Source organism: Oncorhynchus mykiss, chromosome 32 (assembly GCF_013265735.2).
Source record: "Oncorhynchus mykiss isolate Arlee chromosome 32, USDA_OmykA_1.1, whole genome shotgun sequence".
Taxonomy (NCBI): domain Eukaryota; kingdom Metazoa; phylum Chordata; class Actinopteri; order Salmoniformes; family Salmonidae; genus Oncorhynchus; species Oncorhynchus mykiss.
Window position 1 is genome coordinate 34,701,178 of NC_050572.1, and position 26,558 is coordinate 34,727,735.

Consider the following 26,558-nt stretch of genomic DNA (forward strand, 5'->3'; position numbering starts at 1 on the left):
TATTTCTGTTTTAGTTTTTTATATAAATTAGCAAACATTTCTAAAAACTTGTTTTCGCTTCGTAATTATGGGGTATTGTGTATAGATTGACGAGAAACCTTTTTTAAAATCCGTTTTAAAATAAGGCTGTAACGTCACAAAATGTGGAACAAGTCAAGGGGTGTGAATGCTTCCTGAATGCACTGTGCACAATTAACAAAGCCAAGTGAGACTTGAACGGAGCCTCTAATTGTCGACAGGTTCACAGTTGGATATGTGTACAAAAATAGGTTAAGCATGAAATTATACATTTGGGTTTGAGAAGAAAGACTGATTAAAGGTGCTAGGCAAAAGGTCTGGGTTGTCTTTAAGGGTTGGGTGCCCTTATCCTAAATGGGACTGCGTGGCGAATAAGCACATAAGTACACTTAGACAGGAGGTGTCATTGAGAGAGTCTCTAAAGGTAAAGGTTGTGCAACCACTCTCTCTGTTGTCTGTTTCATCAGCGGCTGAGTTTGACCTTTGGAGACCAAGTGTTGAACCTTGCCAGCAATCAGTGACATTAATTGTTCAATTATAGTAAGTACTAGGCAGACACAAAAAGCAGCAGGACTGTGGCCCTCGAGAAGTGAAGTAGTGTTCTCCTAATCAGACCACACTGTATACAGCGGGCAAACATTGTTGCAAAGATCAAATCAAATCAAATTCTATTTGTTACATGCGCCGAATACAACAGGTGTAGACCGTGAAATGCTTACTTTACAAGAACCTTAACCAACAATGCAGTTCAATACTAGTTGTATAAGGAGGACGTTTTGTGAACATCTTTTGAGCAACCAGATAGCAACCAAAATACAACGTCTTTCCCCATGACGCCTCTTTACCTGGTTGTAACAGAGACCAGATGGTTGCAATCTGGTTTTATGATGTCTTCTCAACCAGAAACCCAGTTTACAAGCAGAAAATGAAGACGTCATGTGCCAAATTAGTAAGGCTTCAAACACACAGTAACTCAGGACTTATTGTGGAAAATTCAATTATTCTGCCACGACAGAATGGTTGATTACTTGAAGTCCATTAACAAGGGAAAGGTCACAGCCAGGTAGTTACCTGTGGCTCCCTGCCCAGGCCGGCCCCTCCTCCCACGGCCACAACGGGCACTCCGGTCTGGGCCGAGACAAACTCCATCATGGGGGCCAGGGGAGCCTGGTTGTGTGGCGGGGGCCTCTCCTCCTCGAACACCAGGCCCTGGAGCGGCGTGGTGGCCAGCAGCTCACACAGCTGCAGAAGAAGGCTCGCCGGGCTGCTCTCGTTCACCGTCAGGTAGATCACGTTGGCCGGGCCATACTGCGTCATCACGCTGTCTCCCACCAGAGCCGCCGATGCAGACGCCAGCGTGGCAGATGCCGACACCGTGGCCAATGACGATGAGGCCCCCCTTCCCTGAGGCCCCCCCGGCCCGCCCGCTGCGCCCGTTCCCCCAGCAGCGGCCGTCTCCGGGAGCAGGGAGGAGCCCGAGTGGACCACAGCGATGTTGACAACGCCCAAGTCCCTCTCTCTCTCCCGGGGGCGGAGCAGGAGGGGAGGGGAGGAGCGAGCGGGCCCCGTGCAGGCCAGCACGGCCAACAGGAGGGAGAGGACAGGCTTGGCCGCCATGGGGGAGGGAGGAGGGGGGGGGCGCAGTTTGGTGGGCGGAGGGGTGGCGGCGGTTCACAGGCGAAGAGGGACCTGAAGTGGAGAGGGGAGAAGAAAGGATAAATTAGTGAGGAGAGGAGCAATGATACGCATAGAAGTAAGTAGGAGCTGCAGTGGCGAGGGATACTATTGAAAAACTATCAAGAGGAAGAGAGGGGGGAGTTTAGGCGTAATGGGAAAAGGGGAGCTTTCCACTGTGCCTCATCTACAAAGAGCAGGTTTCAACAGGGAAGGGGGAGAGAGAGAGAGAGAGAGAGAAAGAGAAAGAGAGAGCGAAAGAGAGAGAGAGAGTCGCAGTGGGGCAGAGAGATTGCGCTAGGCGGGGGGGGGGGGGGATGAAATGTGAAGGGGAGGCCTGCATCACCTACCATACGATCGATCAACATCAATTAAGGTCAGTGTAAGCGTAAAGCCAAGTACAGTGAACTACAGAGGAACATAAGCTCACTGCTTAGGGACAAGAGTAGGAGTGCTCACCCCTTGAACTCAACCCTCCCCCCTACGGGACATCAGAATTCATTACCCCAGGAGCTGATTCATGGTTCGGTCCCACACCATTAGAGAGCTTTAAAGCTAAGCTATAGGTATTTGCAGCCATAAACCACCAACGGGTACTGTACATCTAAACGGACTGGGCTAAATTACAATACAAATAAAACTGTGGGGGAAGGAAGAGTTAAGTCGAGGTAGGTGTGTGTATGCACATTTTTTATTTAACAATTGTGGTTGAGGTGGGGTAATGCTCCGTGCAGTAGAATCAGGCTATGGGACTGTACGCGAAACGTAAGGAGATGTAAAGCAATGAATCATTTTGAAGTCGCTTAGCGTGCCAACCCCCCCCCCCCCCCCCCCCCCCCCCCCATCCCCCTTCCTTCTCAACCCCCCTTTCCATTCACTCTCTTTAATTAACCCTCCCTCTCCCTTGGGGCACACACAAATACACACAGTCGAAAACACACTCTCTCCAGATCACTAACGCGCAGAGCAACGTGCATACACAATCAGCATCTGGCCATCCGTCTCCTAGAGCCTGTTATTTCTCCTAGCGTCCGTGGCTAATGTCATTGCTTTGAACCAGAAGGCTTGCTGACGTAATGTTCTCCTCACACCGCCCAAACCAACAGCTTCTTCCTGCCTTGTTCTCTCACTCTCTATCTAATTCCATTTTCGCAACCCTCCTTTTGATGCCGACTCATCATCTGAGGAAGAAATGCACAAAAAAAGGGGGATCACAATGAAGTGATCAGTTTGGGGGAAAAGGGGGGGGGGGGGGACAAACAAAAATGAACAGTAGCAGTCGTGGAATAGAGAGAGCAAATATAGGAGTGAGCCAGTGAGCCAGATAGCCACAGTGGCTGGAAAGTGAAAGAGAAGGCAATATAGTAGGGCTAGAGGATATACTGTATCTAGGGGACGGTAGTAGAGGGAGGGTAGAAAGAGAAATATTTAACACTACCCTCAATATACCATTCAGACAGAGCCAGACCTCAGCCCGAATGAGTGAAAAATGGCTCACCCGAACCCGGCCTGTTGCATAATTAAGGTGGATATTACTACTGCCTACCCCAGTTAAGCCTATGGGCAGAACCTGCCATGAAACCTAATGGCCTCACCCTTTTTCACAGGGAGAAAGACTCTTGAATATGTTTCCCCGATACAGCGCAAAGGGCAAGTGGCTGTGTCCAGTACAGACTGTATGAAACCAGTACAGACCGTATGAAACCAGTACAGACTGTATGAAACCAGTACAGACCGTATGAAACCAGTACAGACCATATGAAACCAGTACAGACCGTATGAAACCAGTACAGACCATATGAAACCAGTACAGACCATATGAAACCAGTACAGACTGTATGAAACCAGTACAGACCATATGAAACCAGTACAGACCGTATGAAACCAGTACAGACCATATGAAACCAGTACAGACCATATGAAACCAGTACAGACCATATGAAACCAGTACAGACTGTATGAAACCAGTACAGACCGTATGAAACCAGTACAGACCATATGAAACCAGTACAGAACGTATGAAACCAGTACAGACCATATGAAACCAGTACAGACCATATGAAACCAGTACAGACTGTATGAAACCAGTACAGACCATATGAAACCAGTACAGACCGTATGAAACCAGTACAGACCATATGAAACCAGTACAGACTGTATGAAACCAGTACAGACCATATGAAACCAGTACAGACTGTATGAAACCAGTACAGACCATATGAAACCAGTACAGACCGTATGAAACCAGTACAGACCATATGAAACCAGTACAGACCGTATGAAACCAGTACAGACCGTATGAAAACAGTACAGACCGTATGAAAACCAGTACAGACCGTATGAAAACCAGTACAGACCGTATGAAACCAGTACAGACCGTATGAAACCAGTACAAACCAGTACAGACCATATGAAACCAGTACAGCCCATATGAAACCAGTACAGACCATATGAAACCAGTACAGCTCATATGAAACCAGTACAGACCATATGAAACCAGTACAGCCCATATGAAACCAGTACAGACCATATGAAACCAGTACAAACCACACAGGTGCTGTACTCAGTCCGCAGGCCATAGGGATTCATCTAGTTCAAACCGTATGAAACCAGCACACACCAGTACAGACACAGGTTCTCCACTCAGTTCGAAGGGGATACGGCTAAATCCAGTCATCCGCACGACAAACCATACATACGGGTTCAATCATTCCAGGCTAGCATTCCATCCGTTGTCCCTAACACCAGTCAGCTTGTGTTGTCACTCCCCGGGCCTCTCATATACAGGAGTTTTATGGTCTTCCACTGGCATGGAGTGCATTGTTTGTTGCCTATGTTAAATGGGCCCTGTGGTATCATGGCTGTAGAGAGGTATAGGGGTTAGGGAAATGGCGTTGGGAGAAGATGATTAGAATACAGGTCAGAGTTGCTGTACGCTGTGGCTCCCCAGAGATTACTGTCAAACACACAGCTGTATGAATGGATAATGAATATCCTGGCCTGCATGAGCAGTTTCAGCTGTAAATACTGGACGGAACTCTGTAGCCGCGTTATCTATCCAGACATTAGCATAGAGGGTTTACATCCTTGAACTCCTCCCCATATCTATTTGTCTTGGTTGTCAACGGCTTACAGTCCTAATGGGTTTTACAACATGAATGGATGTCCTTATATTTCCCCTCCAAAGAACCCCTGCATCTTGTGTTGACGGTCGTATTGCACGTTCAGCTCCGACATGAATCTTCTGTGATGATCATATAGCATGGTCAGCTCAAAACGCTCTCCGGGAAAACAAGATAACCGGTAGCCATTAATAACTGCACTGCCCATGAAGGAAACGGGCCCACAGACAGCGTGATCGTGTCCAGTCTCTCTTTCTGGCCGTCTAAGTGTTGCCAGACTCTCTGCTCTTGTCCAGAGCAGCACAAGGCTTAGGAGGAACTGTCTGTCCCTGTCTTACTCCAAACGGCATCCGCCGGCACTGTGGCACACCATTAGCAGGAGTGTGATGTACAGTCAGGTGTGCTCAAAGCATCTCATGACCCATAAGTCAGGACCCTCCCTAATAAGCTTAAAGGTGACTTGACTAGCCCCCTGACACACAGAAGGACATTCACACACACACACACACACTCTCGCACGCAAACACACACACGCTCTTCATACCCACACAATCGTATACACACTCACACAGAGTAAGATTCAATTCAATTTTGTCAAAGCAAACTACTTTTCAAGGCACTCCGTGACTCCATGTCTGACAGAATTGGAATTTCACGTAGTTAAAGAGGTCTTCCTCCTGCTACAGCATCTACTGTAGGTACAGCTCGATGCACTTGTAATATATACATTGTCAGACAGACTGGCGGTTACGATATTTATCTTATTCTATATATATATATATATATATATATATATATATATATATATATATATATATATATAACAACCATTTTTTTTGTAAAAAAATTCCCTCGAGGTGATCTGTCTTGTCTCCAAGGAAGTCCCAGGAGAACAACGGAACAAAAACAGGGCTCCCTGAGCTTTAAGCACGTAAACATACCTCTTTTTCTTTTACACAAAAAATGTACTCCAATTCCCTCACACTGAGCACAGCAGTTAGTTATGCAACGCTACTTTTAAGTAGTTAAGACAAATGGTCTGAAGGGTTTGCCTGGATGAAATACAATTACTTTACGCACTAGTATTTCTCATTACATTTTGCACCAAATAAGGACACACAAGAAGCAATATTCATCATTTCCTACTGATCTTTGTGGCTGTAAATAAAGAACATCGCATTCCAATTTATTGGGGATGTGATGCATTACCTCAGCATCGTCTTTGCATGAAAGTAATTTGGTGGTGGAAATTGTACTGGGAACAAACCTTGCCCCATAGCACTCTGCATACAAAGGAGCAATATTATTTCTATCAATAATTGCTACTCTAAAATACATATCACATTACATTTGCTGAGGGTCATTGGTGACATTCTTCATTCCCCATATGCTGCGGCTATGGATGGTGGGAGGGGAAGGAATCAATGAATGCTGGCCTGCTCGGAGGAAGCACTGAGGTATTTAACAGCGTCTGCTCTCTCTGCAAAGAAGTAATCAACAGGCTAACCGGTGACCTTGCTAAGAATGTTTTTAATAAACATGACCTTCATTAGATTTAAAGAGAAGCTGGTGAAGGGAGTTATGAGTGAAGGGGCAGAGGATGATAAGATATATTCTTCCAGGAAATGACAGGGGAAGAAGGAAAGGTAAAATCAGGCAAGTGGAAGAGCGAGAGAGGGTGGGAGGGGAGGTGGATAAGACGGAGGAGAGACATGAGGACAGACCAAGGACGGTGGGGGGGGGTGTGCCCAGTGGGTTATAAGATGCTGAGGGTGTCTCTTGCTCCCTCGACCCCCCCCCCCCCCTTGGTATGTTCCTTCTGCCTCTCTCTTTCTCTCTCTCTTCCCTCTACCATTCCATCTATCTCCCACTCCCTCTCTATCTATCCCTGGCCTGTCCCTCTCTCCCTCTCCTATCTATCACACTCCCCTCGTTTGTTTCTCCTTCTCTCCTCTCCTGCCTCTCTTCCCTCTATCCTACTCCCTCCCCTTCCCTTGTGGCTCCCTCAGTCTGTCACACGCTTCTAAAGGGTTTCATGTCTCCAGAGTCCCATTTGGCCAGGCCTAATGAGTTGGTATTTAGCTGGCTCACGATCCTCAACTTTGACCCCAAGGGAGCTGGCGGATTACAGGTCTCCGCCGGTGGGTGTCTCGGTTGACACGCCACAATAAAGAATCAGCAAAGGTGCCTATCTACACGCCCCATGCAGTGCCACCTAAGAAGAACGACCTGTTGCATTCCCGGGCACAACGTAAACCCCCCCCCCAAAGACTGACCTTATTGTTACACAGAGCTTTATGACCAGCTTTATTAAATCCATGTGTCTGACAGTAGAGCCATCAATTTGAGGTATATTTATGTAAAATGCCATGGCTGTGGTTTGTGGTTTGGTGCTAAGGTGGAATTAAAGTTGTTGGAAGGTAAAGAGAGACAAAGAAATTGGCAGGGTCTGTACACAAACACACCTATCGCAGGGAAAGTACACCTGGGAAGAACGAAAGACAATAGAGAAGAAAAAAACGAATCTATACCAGAGACAACACACACACACACACACACACACAACTCTTTATTTCAGTCTCTATAAATTGTCTTCCTCTTATGCCTCATTCAGCTCCCTCGCTCTCTCGGTTTCTCTCTCTCTCTCTCTCTTTCTCTATTCCTAGACATGTTCTGAACATACTGTACTGGGTTTTGAGCCAAAAACCTGCCTCTGTGAAAAAGGTCCACAGACGTATTCATCGGCTCTGTCAGACTCGCCCAACCAGCTGCCAATCAAGCAACCAACCAATAAACCTGCCTGTCAGTAGAACTGACTAAGAAAAAGAAAAAAACACAGCTGATCCGAGATGTGTAATCATTTGTGTTGGTCGGTGTCGTAGAGTAGCTGACTGAAGCTCAATTGCTCTCCTTAGAGGAAGCGAAATGAAGACAGACGTTTCCAGTTGTACTGGTACAAGAGGCTGTGTGTGGCCTAGCAGGTCGAAGCAGTGACTTCATCAAGCCAAAGTGTGCAAATGAAATGTCAATTTACATTTGGACGAAGGGGATTTACGATCAATGCCGTTAGCCAAATGTTAGCTCTCTACGATAAAGGAGACGGAATTTACGACCCGATTAAAACGCAATGTTAACAGAAAGCAAACCAATCTGTTCCACAGTGTTCTCAACAACTATTTAGACAGTATCAGCCCCACCATCGTCAAGAATAGAGACTCTCCATACCAAACTGTTTGCCCAAGCTTTAAAAAAAAACAATAACAATCAAGGTTGGGGTCTCCTGAATGCATTTGATCAAGACCCCCCCCCCCCCCCCAAAAAAAAACATGTAACCTGAAGATTTTGGAAAGAGTGCCCAGCTCACAGTAAAGAACAAGTATTAATTCACGGGCATTTTTGTTGTTCATTATCGTGGGACAATATCAGATTTTGTGCTTTAGAAGTTGAGTAGAGATTGCAACACCTACACTATAGACATGATACACAGGCCTGTTTGCAATGGATAGATACTGGCTTGTTACACTGTAAATATGCAAACAGTGATACAAGAGGCACCATTAAACACCCGTTCTGGGAGTCACCGAGGCAAGAAGCTCGAGTTGGTTGTCATTGAAAAGTCTTACTAGCTACACACAGCCGATAAAAACAGAAAAGGAGCATTAATGAATGTTGAAAGTTCATTTGAACATTAGACATCGGCTCCCAGATAGGCTTGTGTTAAATGAGACGGCGCCTTCTTTGGTCAATGGGATCTGAGAAGGACAGCCTTTAGGCCTACATTTAGCCTAGCCTACTGTAGGCTAACTGACTAGGCTACGTAGCCAAACAGCGACAATAGAGCATTTGGAATGAAGATGTGGCTCCGAAGTTTCGGAGTGGCCTTCAAACAGGGTCTGGGTGAGTCGAAGGTGAGGTTCCCGATCACATTGTTCTGTCACGTACGTTCAGGCGGTCGTCTTTGGATGCGACCTTAAGGCAGACCCCCACCTCCAGCTCACTACTTTGACGTTAAGTCGGATCGAAGGCTTATAATCCCCCAAAAAAATTCAGTCAGGAAAGCTGAGAAAGTCTCATGGTGGATCCCCTGGGTGTAGCAAAGCCAACCAACAATTTCACCACCATCACCTTGACCACCATCACCATGGAGGAAAGTCAGGGCCACTTGGCTTGTCGCTAAAGAAGGTGACGCTAAAATGGCCTCCTTTCCTCCGCTAAGCAGAACAGGTGATTTCAGTCCAAGGCCCCCACTAACATAGCTAACAATGTCATGCAGCCAACAACAACCATTTATTCATACACAAGTGACTCAATGAAACACCTCAGACTGAGTGCAATTCTCAGGGATGAAGAATCACTTTTGTAAAGGTGTACTCGATATGAAAGGACATCCTGCTTTCTGTTCCTTGTCTGTGGTAGGGTTTGTGTTCATTAGGCACCAAATAGTAGAAAACAGGCTGAAACAGGAAGGAACTACCTGGACTCGTTTTCTGTTGCTTGAAACGTTTTCCATCGTGTGCCCTAATGAACACAACCCACCCCTGCCTGGAATTTGGAAGCACAGAGCTGAATCCTCAGGTGACACTACAGGTGCAGCCCTCCTTCTCTTCCCCCTCTGTCTCCTACTCAGTGGACCTGAACTTCTGAGTGTCACATTACTCTGGTGATTTACTGTGACAAGTCCCCACAAGTCGAGAGTTACGCAGAGCTGAAACAACTGTCTGAAAGAAGCCTCCCCTGAGTGACTTGGGTCTGCCATTGTCAGATTTGGTTCTCTACATAAAAGGGTTCCTCTGGGATAACAGTCATTCAGAGGCCATGATATCAGCTGATGACAAACGGTAAGATGTGTTTCAACAGCCTTCCCGGATGAAATGGAGCATTTTGGATTAGCCCTAGCTCCACAATCGGTTTCACTGGAGAAAAAAAACTCAATTAGAATGTGTGGACTGTTGCATTATTGTGTGTGTGCGAAAATTGATGACACGTGAAACTAGGTTCATTATAGTCCAATAGCAAATCCCACCCGCTTTCATGCACACATGTCCAGTCCAGAATAACTAACAAAAGAAAACATGTCGGGTACAATGTCATCAACTGAACAAGGAGTTTTCAAGCTACAGTCAAGATTCCATGCTGTCAAGCACTTGAGAACCCCGAACATGGAAAGTGTCCCTTCAAGGCTATCTACCGCATAATGATCAATGAAAAACCCTGTTTCAACTTGCTCTAGGATAGAAATAAAAGGCCTACAATATGAGTTGTCACAAGAATCAGTGTGCCCACGGACCGTTTAAGGATGCAAATGTTATTGAAACATGCCACTAGCCTACAGAGCAAGCATTTACTCAATATACACCAGTGGGGGTCGGTGCCGTTTATGATGAGGGAGGACCATTTTAATTTTCATGAGCACGGCCTTGTTTCTATTCCAGCATATTGGATGACTGTCATATATATTCCATTCACCCAGCTCAATGTAACATCAAGAGGTTTAGGCTACTCCTGTACATGATACTCGAAATTGGCCCTTTACCCATCATGAGGTTGCTACAACCTAGCCTACGAATGAACGTTTTACAGCGTGGCACAGGTCGAGAGACATTAGAGTCATCAAGGTGACCGACGGTGACACACATTCAACACCACCTTGTACACTCTTGCCTGCATCTAGTTCATCTAGGTTATAATCATTACTCCAACAGTTGCAAACAAGAGTTTCTATTGGACAAATTCAGGTGTGTTTATCCCCGTTTCATTTTGTTTGCTTCCGTTTAAGAAACTTTTTTTTCCCAACAGAATTGGCGGAATTAATAGCCACATAGCCTATAGAGTGTGTTCATAAATTCACTCTGGAGTGCCAGAGTGCAACGCTGTGGGCGTTTGTAAATTCAGAGAGCTGTCAGATTGTACGTTTGTAAATTCAGAGTGTTTAGCTTTCGGAGCGTTCAGAGCACACACTGGACTCTCTGACCGACGAGTAGGATTGATCCGAGCATCCTGACCTCAAAACGTCAGTGAAGAACTTAAGTTAAATGGCTAAAGTTTGCTAGCTTGCTAGCTACTTCCAGACACAAATTAGAGAACACCTGACTCTGTCCATTTTAATCGCCCTAGCAGAGCTGGTTAGGCAATTTTCATGTTATCTAGAGTGTTGGTGACTGTAACTGAACTGCAGGCAAAAATGTAATTACGTTATTTTGCCGAAATTTACTGGCACCGGTCATATTCAACGGGTATTGCGCGTTCGTAAATTCATCAGTTATTCTGCACTCGGGATAGCCAGCTAGCTAACATAGTATCCCTCTCTGAACCGGGTGTTTGAGTAGGCTAAACTAGCTAGCTACATTTGCTAGCTAAGTAAGTGAAAGTTAAAAAAAAATATATATATATATATATATACAGTGCATTCGGAAAGTATTCAGACCCATTGACTTTTACCACATTTTGTTACGTCACAGCCTTATTCTAAAATGTATTAAATACATTTTTTACTCATCAATCTACACACAATACCCCATAATGACAAAGCAAAAACAGGTGTTTAGACATTTTTGCAAATGTATTAAAATACATAACAGAAATACCTTATTTACATACGCTTTCAAACCCTTTGCAATGAGACTCGATATTGAGCTCAGGTGCATCCTGTTTCCATTGATCATCCTTGAGATGTGGTAAATTCAATTGATTGGACATGATTTGGAAAGGCACACACCTGTCTATATAAGGTCCCACAGTTGACAGTGCATGTCTGAGCAAAAAACAAGCCATGAGGTCGAAGGAATTGTCCATAGAGCTCCGAGACAGGATTGTGTCGAGGCACAGATCTGGGGAAGGGTAACAAAAAATTGCTACAGGTCCCCAAGAACACAGTGGCCTCCATCAATATTAAAATGAAGAAGCATGGACCTAGAGCTGGCCGGCCATCCCAAACTGAGCAATCGGGGGAGAAGAGCCTTGGTCTGGGAGGTGACCAAGAACATGATGGTCACTCTGACAGAGCTCCAGAGTTCCTCTGTGGAGATGGGAGAACCTTCCAGAAGGACAACCATCTCTGCAGCACTCCACCAATCAGGCCTTTATGGTAGAGTGGCCAGACAAAAGCCACTCCTCAGTAAAAGGCACATGACAGCCCGCGTGGAGTTTGCCAAAAGGCACCTAAAGGAATCTCAGACCATGAGAAACAAGATTCTCTGGTCTGATGAAACCAAGATTGATCTCTTTGGCCTGAATGCCAAGTGTCACATCTGGAGGAAATCTGGCACCATCCCTACGGTGAAGCATGGTGGTGGCAGCATCATGCTGTGAGAATGTTTTTCAGCGGCAGGGACTGGGAGACTAGTCAGGATCGAGCGACTGATGAACGGAGCAAAGTACTGAGTGATCCTTGATGAAAACCTGCACCAGAGCGCTCAGGACCTCAGACTTGGGTGAAGGTTCACCTTCCAACAGGACAACAACCCTGAGCACACAGTCAAGTCTCTGTATGTCCTTTAGTGGCCCAGCCAGAGCCTGTACTTGAACCCGATCTAACACCTCTGGAGAGACTTGAAAATAGCTGTGCAGCGACGCTCCCCATCCAACCTGACAGAGCTTGAGAGGATCTGCAGAGATGAATGGAAGAAACTCCCCAAATACAGGTGTGCCATGCTTGTTAGAAACTCCCCAAATACAGGTGTGCCAAGCTTGTAGCGTCATACCCAAGAAGACTCAAGGCTGTAATCGCTTCCAAAGGTACTTCAAAAAAGTACTGAGTAAAGTGTCTGAATACTTATGTAAATGTGGTATTTCAGTTTTGAACATTAATGAGGGGGGGGGGGGGGGGGGGGAACAAATGAATCAATGTTAGAACAAGGCTGTAACATAATAAAATGTGTAAAAGGTGAAGGGGTCTGAACACTTTCCAAATGCACTGTAATGCGAAATATAGCTAGCTAGCTCACGCTCTCTCTTGCTTCTCCTTCATTTTGAAATGAACTATTGTCTTTCTCTCTCTTTGAGTCAACTACTCACCACATGTTATGCACTGCAGTGCTAACTAGCTGTAGCTTATGCTTTCAGTACTAGATTCATTCTCTAACCCTTTGATTGGGTGGACAACATGTCAGTTTATGCTACAAGAGCTCTGATAGGCTGGAGGACGTCCTCCAGAAGCTGCCATAATTACTGTGTAAGTCTATGTAAGGGGGTGAGACCCATGAGCCTCCTAGGTTTTGTATTGAGGTCAATGTACCCAGAGGAGGACAGAAGCTAGCTGTCCTTCGGCTATACCATGGTGGTACCCTACAGAGTGCTGCTGAGGCTACTGTAGACCTTCATTGCAAAACTGTGCATTTTAATAAATTATTTGGTGATGTGAATATATTTTGTATAGTTTTATCTAAAAAGGATAACTTTTTAATGTTTCACTGTTTTTATTTTTATGAAATTCATTGAGGAGAATGGTCCTCCCCATCCTCATCTGAGGAGCCTCCACTGAAATACACACATCAGTGCAAGTAGGATAGTTCGCCTAAAGAATTCTGACAAGATCAGAGCAAATTACCTTGTGCACAGCTCAGAATTGCAATTCAAAGAGCTGTCTCCCAATGAATATAGTGGGGAGAACAGCTGACAGATGGGTATTGGGTACATACAGAAAGCTCTAGGATTGATTCAACACCTGAAAGCTGTCTTGGGCAAATAGCAGGAGATGTGGCAGGGAAAAGGCTACAAAGTGTTCTCCCTGGACAAGAAAACAATAGAAAGGACAAAGGCACACATGCGCATAAACCGACTTCAAATGAAGGCAATGTGGTCGACATGGCATATTAATGAGGAATGGTTATGTACCCAGATGCACATGCGGATTTTGGTGAGGTAAGAAAGGTCCACATTTCTTTCATCACTAATGTAAGTTATGTGTGGTGACTCAGAACGTGTGTGTGTGTGTGTGTGTGTGTGTGTGTGTGTGTGTGTGTGTGTGTGTGTGTGTGTGTGTGTGTGTGTGTGTGTGTGTGTGTGTGTGTGTGTGAATAAAATCCCGTGCTGGTGTGTGTATGTACAGTAGGCTATGCATGTGCAATGTGAGTCTGGAAATAGTCAGAGCTCTTAGAGTGTGCACGCGCATCAATGACAGAGGGGTCAAAGTCTCGCGCACCGGCCGGTTGTCGCCTATCCATCAAGCTAGCTACCCATACGAGTCGACACATATATAGCCTCGGGAAACGCTACGCCACTATTCCGGTCCCCGTGTAAAACATTCAGCCGAATTTGAAGGGCAAATCTTGGAACACTTCTTAAAGAAAACCTAAACATATCAGCCTCACAGCAAGGAGTAAAATACTCACTGTTTTTCAGGAGCCCGACACTCTCTTCTCCCCTCGTCTCTCCATCCACAATACATCCATTCCTCTTCTGACCATATCCTGCGGGTGATCTCCCGATGTGTAGCCTATATATTGAAATGTTGCACCGATACACAGTGTCGAGCTTTTCTGTACTCAGTGAACCTACATGTTGCTGACTACCTCTCTTCCTCCCTCTTTCCCCTCTCACCAGTTATTTGGTTAAAATTCCGTATATACGCCTCGTCACCTAGCAACCTCTCTCTTCATCACTCCCGCGACACGTGTTGAATGCTAAACTTGTCGTTGTGGAATTTTTTTTTACGAAGGAGTAGATACACACTCAGTGGTGTATCAGTATGCAATCAAGATATTTATTAAAACTCTCTCTGCCTGTCTCCCTCCCTCCCCTCTCTTTTTCCCCCTCCCCTTAAACCCATATGTAAACCTCTATCCCTCCTCCCTGCTCCCTCATCTCCTCTCTCTCTCCAAGCAAAAGAGAAGCCAGTGTATAGCCTACCTTAAAAAAAAACACTAAAGATAATTCAAGCCTCGCGCTTTGCGGTTATGTTTGTCCTAAGGGAATACATGATAATTGCTATTGTGAGTTTATAATATTCAACTCTGGGCTGAACTTTTTCACTGCAAGGCGATTTTGCCACTTGAAATTATTACACACAGATAAAGAACTTAACAATGCATATGTTAGAGATACACATATAAATAATCGTGCTTAATTACTGTAATCCTGTCTGCATTTATCTGGTAATGATTTGATATCACAATATTAGGCTTTTGCAATTGTTCTACTTCTGAAAGTAAGTACTATAATTAGCCCTTATAGGAAATAACAGAGAAAAAAATCTTATTCACCCCTTTTCATCTTTTCTGCTCAGCACCAGCCATTTTGTCCTCTATGCTGGACATCACATTTTTGACTGTAGCAGAGAAGAAGAGAGGATGTGCCTATGTACCATGCATACACACACCTTTTATATATTGATGTAAGCATTGTGTGTGTGTGTGTGTGTGTGTGTGTGTGTGTGTGTGTGTGTGTGTGTGTGTGTGTGTGTGTGTGTGTGTGTGTGTGTGTGTGTGTGTGTGTGACGTACGACATGTGCACTTGAGTGAGTGTATATGTGTGTGTGTGTGTGTGTGTGTGTGTGTGTGTGTGTGTGTGTGTGTGTGTGTGTGTGTGTGTGTGACGTACGACATGTGCACTTGAGTGAGTGTATGTGTGTGTGTGTGTGTGTGTGTGTGTGTGTGTGTGTGTGTGTGTGTGTGTGTGACGTACGACATGTGCACTTGAGTGAGTGTATGTGTGTGTGTGCGTGTGTGTGTGTGTGTGTGTGTGTGTGTGTGAGAGCCTCTGTGTCTATGTCTCTGTTTTGTTTGAAGTGAATCCACATTCACGGTGAAACCTCTTGTTTTCATTCGTAAACACAGAGCTGCCACGCTGCCGACCAGTTCTGTGAAATATTAAAAATAGGCCCTAATTAACAGAAAACAATAGAAACCCATCGTGGTTGTTTACCCTGTTGTTTTGTGATAGGAAGACAGGGCATTGGCCTCTCTCATCAGGAAGTTGAAGAAGACAGAGATGATAACAGGAGGAATATTGTGATGAGGTAGAGAGATGGGAGGCTGGAGCAAGTCTTTCATGACTGGAACACAAATCCAGGAAAATCTGAAACAAGCTGCCACAGGTGGAACAACACCAAGTGGATATAAAACCAATATGGCTTTTATACCCTACAAACACTATCATGTCTGTACAGTCATTGCTTCTGAGTGTGTTACGAATACCTAAAGGAGATAAAAGCTAACCAAATCCTCTTTAGCTAACCAATCTATTCATTTTAGAGAATAATTACAGACAAATTCTATTGGAATGCCGCCATGAAGAAATAACTGTATTTCTGCACACTTCTGAAGGCTGTGCCTCGCTATTGGGATTATACAATTAAAGCAGCATATTAGTTCTTTGTTAATAATTGAGTTACAGCAACCAATATTCTCAAAGAAATATGACAGCACACTTTTAATTTAGTCTATGGTGGAATTTAACATCTGAATTCTCCCTTTCTCTGTTCTGACTGGGAATACAATGTAGTTAATTGCCTTTCGTTTTTCAATAAAAAAATACACGCAATTGACACATTTCTTTTTTTCTCACCGTAGAAAAAGAAAGGTGAGGCAAAATGATTAAATAAAATGGTAGCTTGACTGAAAAGTGAAGTGGCAATACTATTAGCTATTTAACAAGGTTCAAAATCAAAGTTTGTCAGATGCTTTCAGATCTCAAAAGTGGTTTGATGTCAAGATGATTCGTCAATCCCAGGTAAATAGAGATGATGAAAATAGAGATTGAGGCCCATACACCTGAATATGGATATATACAGTGCCTTGCGAAAGTATTCGGACCCCTTGAACTTTGCGACCTTTTGCCACATTTCAGGCTTCAAACATAAAGATATAAAACTGTATTTTTTTGTGAAGAATCAACAACAAGTGGGACACAATCATGAAGTGGAATGACATTTATTGGATATTTCAAACTTTTTTAACAAATCAAAAACTGAAAAATTGGGCGTGCAAAATTATTCAGCCCCTTTACTTTTAGTGCAGCAAACTCTCTCCAGAAGTTCAGTGAGGATCTCTGAATGATCCAATGTTGACCTAAATGACTAATGATGATAAATACAATCCACCTGTGTGTAATCAAGTCTCCGTATAAATGCACCTGCACTGTGATAGTCTCAGAGGTCCGTTAAAAGCGCAGAGAGCATCATGAAGAACAAGGAACACACCAGGCAGGTCCGAGATACTGTTGTGAAGAAGTTTAAAGCCGGATTTGGATACAAAAAGATTTCCCAAGCTTTAAACATCCCAAGGAGCACTGTGCAAGCGATAATATTGAAATGGAAGGAGTATCAGACCACTGCAAATTTACCAAGACCTGGCCGTCCCTCTAAATTTTCAGCTCATACAAGGAGAAGACTGATCAGAGATGCAGCCAAGAGGCCCATGATCACTCTGGATGAACTGCAGAGATCTACAGCTGAGGTGGGAGACTCTGTCCATAGGACAACAATCAGTTGTATATTGCACAAATCTGGCCTTTATGGAAGAGTGGCAAGAAGAAAGCCATTTCTTAAAGATATCCATAAAAAGTGTCAGTTAAAGTTCGCCACAAGCCACCTGGGAGACACACCAAACATGTGGAAGAAGGTGCTCTGGTCAGATGAAACCAAAATTGAACTTTTTGGCAACCATGCAAAACGTTATGTTTGGAGTAAAAGCAACACAGCTGAACACACCATCCCCACTGTCAAACATGGTGGTGGCAGCATCATGGTTTGGGCCTCCTTTTCTTCAGCAGGGACAGGGAAGATGGTTAAAATTGATGGGAAGATGGATGGAGCCAAATACAGGACCATTCTGGAAGAAAACCTGATGGAGTCTGCAAAAGACCTGAGACTGGGACGGAGATTTGTCTTCCAACAAGACAATGATCCAAAACATAAAGCAAAATCTACAATGGAATGGTTCAAAAATAAACATATCCAGGTGTTAGAGTGGCCAAGTCAAAGTCCAGACCTGAATCCAATCGAGAATCTGTGGAAAGAACTGAAAACTGCTGTTCACAAATGTTCTCCATCCAACATCACTGAGCTCGAGCTGTTTTGCAAGGAGGAATGGGAAAAAAATTCAGTCTCTCGATGTGCAAAACTGATAGAGACATACCCCAAGCGACTTACAGCTGTAATCGCAGCAAAAGGTGGCGCTACAAAGTATTAACTTAAGGGGGCTGAATAATTTTGCACGCCCAATTTTTCAGTTTTTGATTTGTTAAAAAAGTTTGAAATATCCAATAAATGTCGTTCCACTTCATGATTGTGTCCCACTTGTTGTTGATTCTTAACAACAAAATACAGTTTTATATCTTTATGTTTGAAGCCTGAAATGTGGCAAAAGGTCGCAAAGTTCAAGGGGGCCGAATACTTTCGCAAGGCACTGTAGCTAGAACAAATGGCTTGGGACGTTAACCCATTCTGGAGGTCTGAAAACTATCACTTTAAAGTCTTGTGACACTACTTGCCATCAAAATATCAAAATTTGAAGCACCCCAAAATTGAATCAAAAAATGTATTTAGTTTGCAATTTCACAAAACATGTCGCAATACAAAAGAAAAAACGCTAGGAGGAAAAACACAGTACTCTCTCACCACCAAACATCCTGTAGATCCATGTCTGCAACTTGGGCCAAGTGAAGGAAGCCTACAAACACATTTGGCAGGAGACATTGCCAGTTCATTGGGAGAATGATACGTAAACTTCCAGGCTTAGTGAGAAGGGAATCTAATCGATGCACCAAGACAGAGACATCCAAGGCATGTCAGTATCTCTGCAGACTGAACATTGGAGACGTGCAATACACTTAGGCATTTAGCACATATAGCCTTGATTGAAGCATCCACTGATAACATGTCTGTTACTAATGACACAATTAAGAGAAAAGAGCACGATCCCTCCTTCACTCACTCATTCCCTGGCTCATTAACTCACTCAATGTTCCTTTAACAAGCTTACATGGCATCCACAGCGAACTTTGTTGTAAGTGCACATCTCTTCAGTATAGTAAGTCAAACAAAGATGTGTGTTTACGTTGCACAACCCAAACCCTACCAACCCATGACTCGTTAGTTGTTTTCTTTCATTTACTTCAAGCGTTTGGGGTTCCTGCCTAGTGTGTTAGATGGGTGGGAGTTTCACTTTTTGGACAATTACATTGGATCCATTGCACCAGGCAAGCTCAAACAAGCGCAGCTAAAGTATTCAAAAGAAAATTAATACGATTGACACTATATCTATCAGCAGGCCTTCCAGCCTACAGCCACAGCCGAGCACAGCTGTGAGGAATAGTCTCTCATTAAGAGCTCTATGCGTATCTGTCCAAGCTAAAATGACTTTAAAGCTTTAGCAGTTTCTCCCTGTCCATGGTGTTGAAACAATTGCAATGTGGCATCACATTTTAAGACGCATTATTACTCAAGGGTGATGATACAAAGTGAAACAATAATATATGTATGTGGAACTGTCTAACGTGCTGAAACGGTGCCCAGTTTTCACAGGCTTTGTCCCTGGTTTAGGGTTGGTTGCTTTCCCTGTCCATGGTGCTGAAATGTTTGCCATGCAACGTTTGTTATGCAACGTTAGCGACGCACATTTACAATGAATCATTACTAAAATGCAATGTTAATAGTGACTGTTTCATAAAACACCACAGTCTTACTAGCTTGTTAAAATATACTGTATGTCTCATATAGATATAACACATCAGCATTCACCTTGAGAGGGTCGCTATATATATATATATATATATATATATATATATATATATATATATATATATATATATATATATATATATATATATATATATATATACACACAGTACCAGTCAAAAGTTTGGACACACCTACTCATTCAAGGGTTTTTCTTATTTTTTAAACTATTTTCTACATTTTAGAATAATAGTGAAGACATCAAAACTATGTAATAACACATATGGAATCATGTAGTAACCAAAAAGTGTTAAACAAATCAAAATATAGTTTAGATTTTAGATTCTTCAAAGTAGCCACTGTTTGCCTTGACGACAGCGTTGCACACTCTTGGCATTCTCTCAACCAGCTTCATGAGGAATGCTTTTCCAACAGTCTTGAAGGAATTCCCACATATGCTAAGCATTTGTTGGCTGCTTTTCCTTCACTCTGTGGTCTAACTCATCCCAAACCATCTCAATTTGGCTGAGGTCAGGTGATTGTGGAGGCCAGGTCATCTCCTTCTTGGTCAAATAACCCTTACACAGCCTGGAGGTGTGTTTTGGGTCATTGTCCTGTTGAAAAACAAATCAAATCAAACTTTATTTGCCACATGCGCCGAATACAACAAGTGTAGACTTTACCGTGAAATGCTTACTTACAAGCCCTTAACCAACAGTGCAGTTCAAGAAAAATAAAATATTTACCAAGTAGACTAAAATAAAAAGTAACAATAAAAAGTAACACAATAAGAATAACGAGGCTATATACAAGGGGCACAGGTACCGAGTCAGTGTGCAGGGGTACAGGCTAGTTGAGGTAATCTGTGCATGTAGGTGGGGGCGAAGTGACTATGCATAGGTAACAAACATACAGCGAGTAGCAGCAGTGTACAGGGGGGGTGGGGGGGGGGGGGGGGGGTCAATGTAAATTGTCCGGTGGCAATTTTATGAATTGTTCAGCAGTCTAATGGCTTGGGGGTAGAAGCTATTGAGGAGCCTTTTGGTCCTAGACTTGGCAGTCCGGTATCGTCGTACGGTAGCAGAGAAAACAGTCTATAACTTGGGTGACTGGAGTCTCTGACAATTTTATGGGCTTTTCTCTGACACCGTCAGGTCCTGGATGGCAGGAAGCTTGGCCCCAGTGATGTACTGGGCCGTTCGCACTACCCTCTGTAGCGCCTTACAGTCGGATGCAGAGCAGTTGCCATACCAGGTGGTGATGCAACCGGTCAGGATGCTCTCGGTGGTGCAGCTGTAGAACCTTTTGAGAATCTGGGGGCCCATGCCAAATCTTTTAGTCTCCAGAGGGGGAAAATGTTTTGTCGTGCCCTCTTCACGACTGTCTTGGTATGTTTGGACCATGATAGTTTGTTGGTGATGTGAACACCAAGGAACTTGAAACTCTCTACCCGCTCCACTACAGCCCAGTCGATGTTAATGGGGGCCTGTTCGGCCCGCCTTTTCCTGCAGTCCACGATCAGCTCCTTTGTCTTTCTCACATTGAGGGAGAGGTTGTTGTCCTGGCACCACACTGCTAGGTCTCTGACCTCATCCCTATAGGCCGTCTCATCGTTGTCGGTGATCAGGCCTACCACTGTTGTGTCATTAGCAAACTTAATGATGGTGTTGGAGTTGTGTTTGGCCATGCAGTCGTGGGTGAACAGGGAATACAGGAGGGGACTAAGTACACACCCATGAGTGGCCCCAGTGTTAACGATCAGCGTGGCAGACGTATTGTTGCCTATTCTTACCACCTGGGAGCGGCCCATCAGAAAGTCCAGGATCCAATTGCAGAGGGAGGTGTTTAGTCCCAAAGTCCTTAGCTTAATAATAAGCTTCGTGGGAACTATGGTGTTGAACGCTAAGCTATAGTCGATGAACAGCATTCTCACATAGGTGTTCCTTTTGTCCAAGTGAGAAAGGGTGGTGTGGAGTGCGATTGAGATTTGGTAGAACTGATTTAAGTTTACCTGCATTAATGTCCGCGACCACTAGGAGCGCCACTTCTGGGTGAGCATTTTCTTCTTTGCTTATGGCCTTATAGAGTTGGTTGAGAGGGGTCTTAGTGCCAGCTTCGCTTTGTGGTGGTAAATAAATGGCTATGAATAATACAGATCAGAACTCTCTTAGTAGATAGTGTGGCCGACAACTTATCAAAACGTACTCTACCTCAGGCGAGCAATACCTCGAGACTTCTTAATATTAGACATTGTGCACCAGCTGTTATTGAAAAAAAGACGCACAACTTATCATAAGGAACTCTACTCTACTGCCGGTGCATGGAAAATACCGGCAGCTCTATATTGTCCGTCTCGGTGAAACATAAGATGCTACAGTTTATTTTTTATTTTTTTATTTTATTTTACCCCCTTTTCTCCCCAATTTCGTAGTATCCAATTATTAGTAATTACTATCTTATCTCATCGCTACAAGAGACGAAGGTCGAAAGTCATACGTCCTCCGAAACACAACCCAACCAAGCCGCACTGCTTCTTAACACAGCGCACATCCAACCCGGAAGCCAGCCGCACCACTGTGTCGGAGGAAACACCGTGGTTAGCGCACACTGCGCCTGGCCCGCCACAGGAGTCGCTGGTGCGCGATGAGACAAGGATATCCCTACCGGCCAAGCCCTCCCTAACCCGGACGAAGCTAGCGGCGCTCCTAGTGGCCGCGGACATTAATGCAGGCAAACTTAAATCCGTTCTACCAAATCTCAATCGCACTCCACACCACCCTTTCTCACTTGGACAAAAGGAACACCTATGTGAGAATGCTGTTCATCGACTATAGCTTAGCGTTCAACACCATAGTGCCCACAAAGCTTATTATTAAGCTAAGGACTTTGGGACTAAACACCTCCCTCTGCAATTGGATCCAACAGTTGATGTTGAGATGTGTAGGGCTATCTTCTGTATACCACCCCTACCTTGTCACAACACAACTGATTGGCTCAAACGCATTAAGAAGGAAAGAAATTCCACAAATGTACTTTTAACAAGGCACACCTGTTAATTGAAATGCATTCCAGGTGACTCATGAAGCTGGTTGAGAGAATGCCAAGAGTGTGCAAAGCTGTCATAACAGCAAAGGGTGACTACTTATAAAATATATTTTGAATTTGGTTACTACATGATTCCATATGTTTTATTTCATAGTTTTGCAAAGAGGTTTTCTAATGATAAATTAGCCTTTTAAAATGATAAACTTGGATTAGCTAATACCATCACTCCTGGAACATAGGAGGTTGCTGATAATGGGCCTCTGTACGCCTATGTAGATATTCCATAAAAACATCTGCCATTTCCAGCTACAATAGTCATTAACAACATTAAGAATGCCTGTTTTTGTGACCAATTATTATTGTTATTTTAATAGACAAAAAAATATGCTTTTCTTTCAAAAAGGAAATTGCTAAGTGACCCCAAAGTTTTGAACGCTAGTGTACATATAACAGCTTAAGAGCAACATTGGTTTTTGGGCAGCAAAATGGATATTAACGATTAGCTTAACTCTGCAAAAGCTCTAGGAATCTCAGCCCGTCTGCTTTCGGCAGATCACTTTTATACATTCCCTCTCCGTGATTAAGTCACATTATTTTCAATCATCTGAAATTTGCTTCTTACCACAACCAATCATTGAAATGCCATTTTTCAGACCTCCCAATCACAGAATCTCAACATCTCCCTGATAAGGATGGCTTCCATTTCTTCGGTTCCCGACCTGAAATAGAAGTTTCCCCAAAAGTCTAATCAGTGTCTTCATCCCTTGAATTTATGTTAAAATAAAATGAATTCAATATGCATTTACCTTATCAATTCAGTTTTTTTAAGTGCAGACAGGCAGCCAGCCAGGCGGACGGACGGCAAAAAGAGGTAAACAGGTCAGAAGACAGTCAGTCAGAAAGACAAACAGATTGAAAGATAGACACCCAGAAACTCTGTAAATACAGCTAATAACCTTTAACCCCCCCCCCCCCCCCTCCCCCCACTCAGTGGATGAGGGATCCTAATGCAGCGTAAAACTGTAATCCTCTCCAGTTTCATAGTCTTGGTGAGTTTAATCTTTGCGCCACAAGCCCACGACAACTTCCTTTTATTTGCATGGTTGACTCTATAGTTGGACGTCGTTTCCTCCTGGCGGTTCCCGCTCATCAACCATAATGGACATCATGTCGGAATGGATTCAAGAAAGGCTACCTCTACGCACCTGTGAATCAAAGTACATATTCATCTATTCCCCAAGCCCATTTAAGTGGCCGTAAATGAGGTGAATCAGAGAGAAGTCAAGTCAAAAGAAAAGAAAAGTCTAATCACACATCTGGTCAAGTTCTTTGTCATGAGTCAGAGGACTTTTACATGCGCCACCAGAGATATTGGACTGTCGTCCGAAATGACTTACAGTCAATATACTGTACTATGTACTGTGTTGGGCCTATGTAGTTCAGATTGGTGTACATTAGTAGTTTGGGTTAGATTAGCTAGTCCCAAATCAGGTCCTGATGTGCCCTTGAACATTGCTGTTTTTTTAATTCACACTAGTCTGTAGGACTCACATAAGATGACTGTGAGACGTTATCAAGGTCTAATGCGAAAATCAGTATCTCATCTTGAATGTGTGTCATAAACTTGATTCATTGGTAGATCAAGGTTAAGATGAATACCAGTTTCCCAGAATGTAGCTCAGGGGAGACTGGTTAGATCATATAGCACTTCATTGTACCTGGATGTATCTGTTCACTGTCTGCTGAATTCCATGGACGTATGGCATTTTGGGATATTCAATGGCTGATCAGTGTTCCATTATATTTTTCAGGAGAATTATTATTTCTGTTTGCTATTGGGAACTTCTCTGCATGTTTGTTGACTTTGCGCCATGGTAATGATGGGGCTTTGTATTCAGGACATTCTCTGGTAGGGTCTTAACTCTGGTAAAGGTGACCAAGCCTTTTTGTTTGTTTATATTTCATTCAGACCGCTTGTTTTATCAAGATTTAATGGGAACTTTTGGATTGCGGATGTGGCTTCTGTTAAATTCTTAGATCTAATATGATGTAACAAACTTGCATAAACCACAAACAGTATATTTTACAGAAGTAAAATATTGGTGTAATTGATCAGTGCAATAATAGTGTATTGTATAGGAAAATAAAAATATTTCAAAATAAAAAAACACCAGAAAGATTTATCAAGAATGATTCGTTCAGCTAATGAATAGTCACAGCCACACAGTCCAAAGAGCAACTTCACCATATACTGTAACTGGAAAAACTTAGTCTTACCAGAACCCCCTGGTTGAGTATTTGAAAGAAAGTCTCAAATCCAAATAAATATTTGTAATCCAATGGTAAAACCCCACAAAAAGAAGAAAAAAATAGTCCCGACGGAATCCCAAATTTAACGTCACTAAATCCAACAGAACGTTTAACGGTCCAACAGAAGGTGATGGCTCTGAACCACTCAATATTTATATTGAGTTTATTAATAGTTATTTTAAACTATTTTCCTACGTTGTATTCATTAGCCGGATTCTGTTGCAAAACGTTTGGTCTGATGCAACATTTTTTTTGCAACGGAAACTGTTTACTCCAAACGGAAAACATTTTGCAACGAAAACAAGTTTCTACTGGACAGATTCAGGTAGATCCCTCCCTGTTTCGTTCCGTTTGCTCTATTTGCTTCAGTTTGGTGCTTAAAGTAAACGGTAACCGGTTCCAACCAAACGTTTTGCAACGGAATCTGACTAATGAATACACCCCTGAAGTCCCTCTTAAAAGCAAACAATGTTAGGCTCTCTCCAAACAATGGTGCTTCAGCTTAATTCAATATGGCACCTGCAGCCTTAAAGGCCTACTGCATAATACTCAATTATCAGCACAATACAGTGTGCTAACATAGTCTTGGATAAGCATATAAATTAGCACATTATTGTCGTATTTTCACTTTATGCTTTTTATGTGGCAATGTTCTTGTTAAAGAAGTGCCTATAAGAAGAAAAATAATAAGAAGGTTGACACTTTGTATACTCTCAACTATTTAATGAAAATAACCAACTAGGATTCACACAACCCAGAAATGTGTTTATCTTTGTGGTATGTGAAAATGGAGAAAAATCATGAGTCTATTCATTTGCAATAGACCTTATCAAGGGATGATCTAATTTCTGGCCTAAGATCATTTTAGACTCCCCTTTCTATCTCCTACCTAATATCTCAGTTAAACCCATTTGCTGTTGGAGCGACCCTGGAATGAAACCTTGCTGCCATCATACTGATTTGCATTCAATTGGCGCCGTTGGTATCTAAGATTAATTAGGAACTAATTATGTGGGCATATGGAGTGAGACCAGGCATACAGAGTATGTATAGTAACTATTCTGAGATCCAACACCTTGAATACCTTGCCTTAAACGCGTTACGCCTCACTGAAATATGGACCAAATATGGACCTTGTATTTTTACTTCCTCTTTCTCACTGACACACACTGGCCCCATTCTAATTCCTTAAACGTGTATGATAGGACACAGCGAACGTAAGGGCTTCAGAGTGCTCCACCATGGCTTTCACCTATCACGCCATTTCTAAATCAGAGATTACCTCAGGGACAGGACAAAGAAAGGATGCACGTTTAAAGAATTTGAACGGTGCCGGTGGTTGCAGTTCTGTGAGCAGAGCAGTTTATTCCATGTCCTGGGGACAGGACATGTACCCTGTCTGCCTCTGGCAGTCTGTTGGCATCAGTGCAGTTGCAGTTACTGTATCAGCCTACAGTTACAGCTGGCGAACAGTAGGTGGCAGCACTATGTTGTTGTTGTTTTTGTCGCCCTGCAGGCTGTCCTCTCAGTGTTTGATTAGTGAAAGCGGCGCTGTAGGCTCCTCATAGGCTCTCATGGAGTCACACAGACACAGTACACCTCTCTATCTCCTGGTGTATACTCACCGCATAGACACTCATACACTTAGAAATGTCCATGTGCACACAATCTCATTATACGGGCAAACAAAAATGCATGTGTGCGCACACATGCACACTCACACAAACCACAGACACGCTCACACATCATTTACCATGAACATACACACACTAACA

General features: G+C 43.5%; 1 protein-coding gene across 1 annotated transcript in view; it reads right to left on the reverse strand.

The window, feature by feature from the left end:
• LOC110487602 (glutamate receptor ionotropic, NMDA 2D) overlaps window positions 1–14,529 on the reverse strand; it is a 53,411-nt gene extending 38,882 nt beyond the window's left edge. The window contains exons 1-2 of the mRNA XM_036971228.1: window positions 14,144–14,529; window positions 1,090–1,707 (exon numbers count right to left, since the gene is read on the reverse strand). Of these exons, the coding sequence (XP_036827123.1) occupies window positions 1,090–1,635 (546 nt within the window). The 5' untranslated portion in view covers window positions 1,636–1,707; window positions 14,144–14,529. The remainder of the gene's footprint in view (window positions 1–1,089; window positions 1,708–14,143) is intronic.
• Window positions 14,530–26,558: the final 12,029 nt, after the last annotated feature.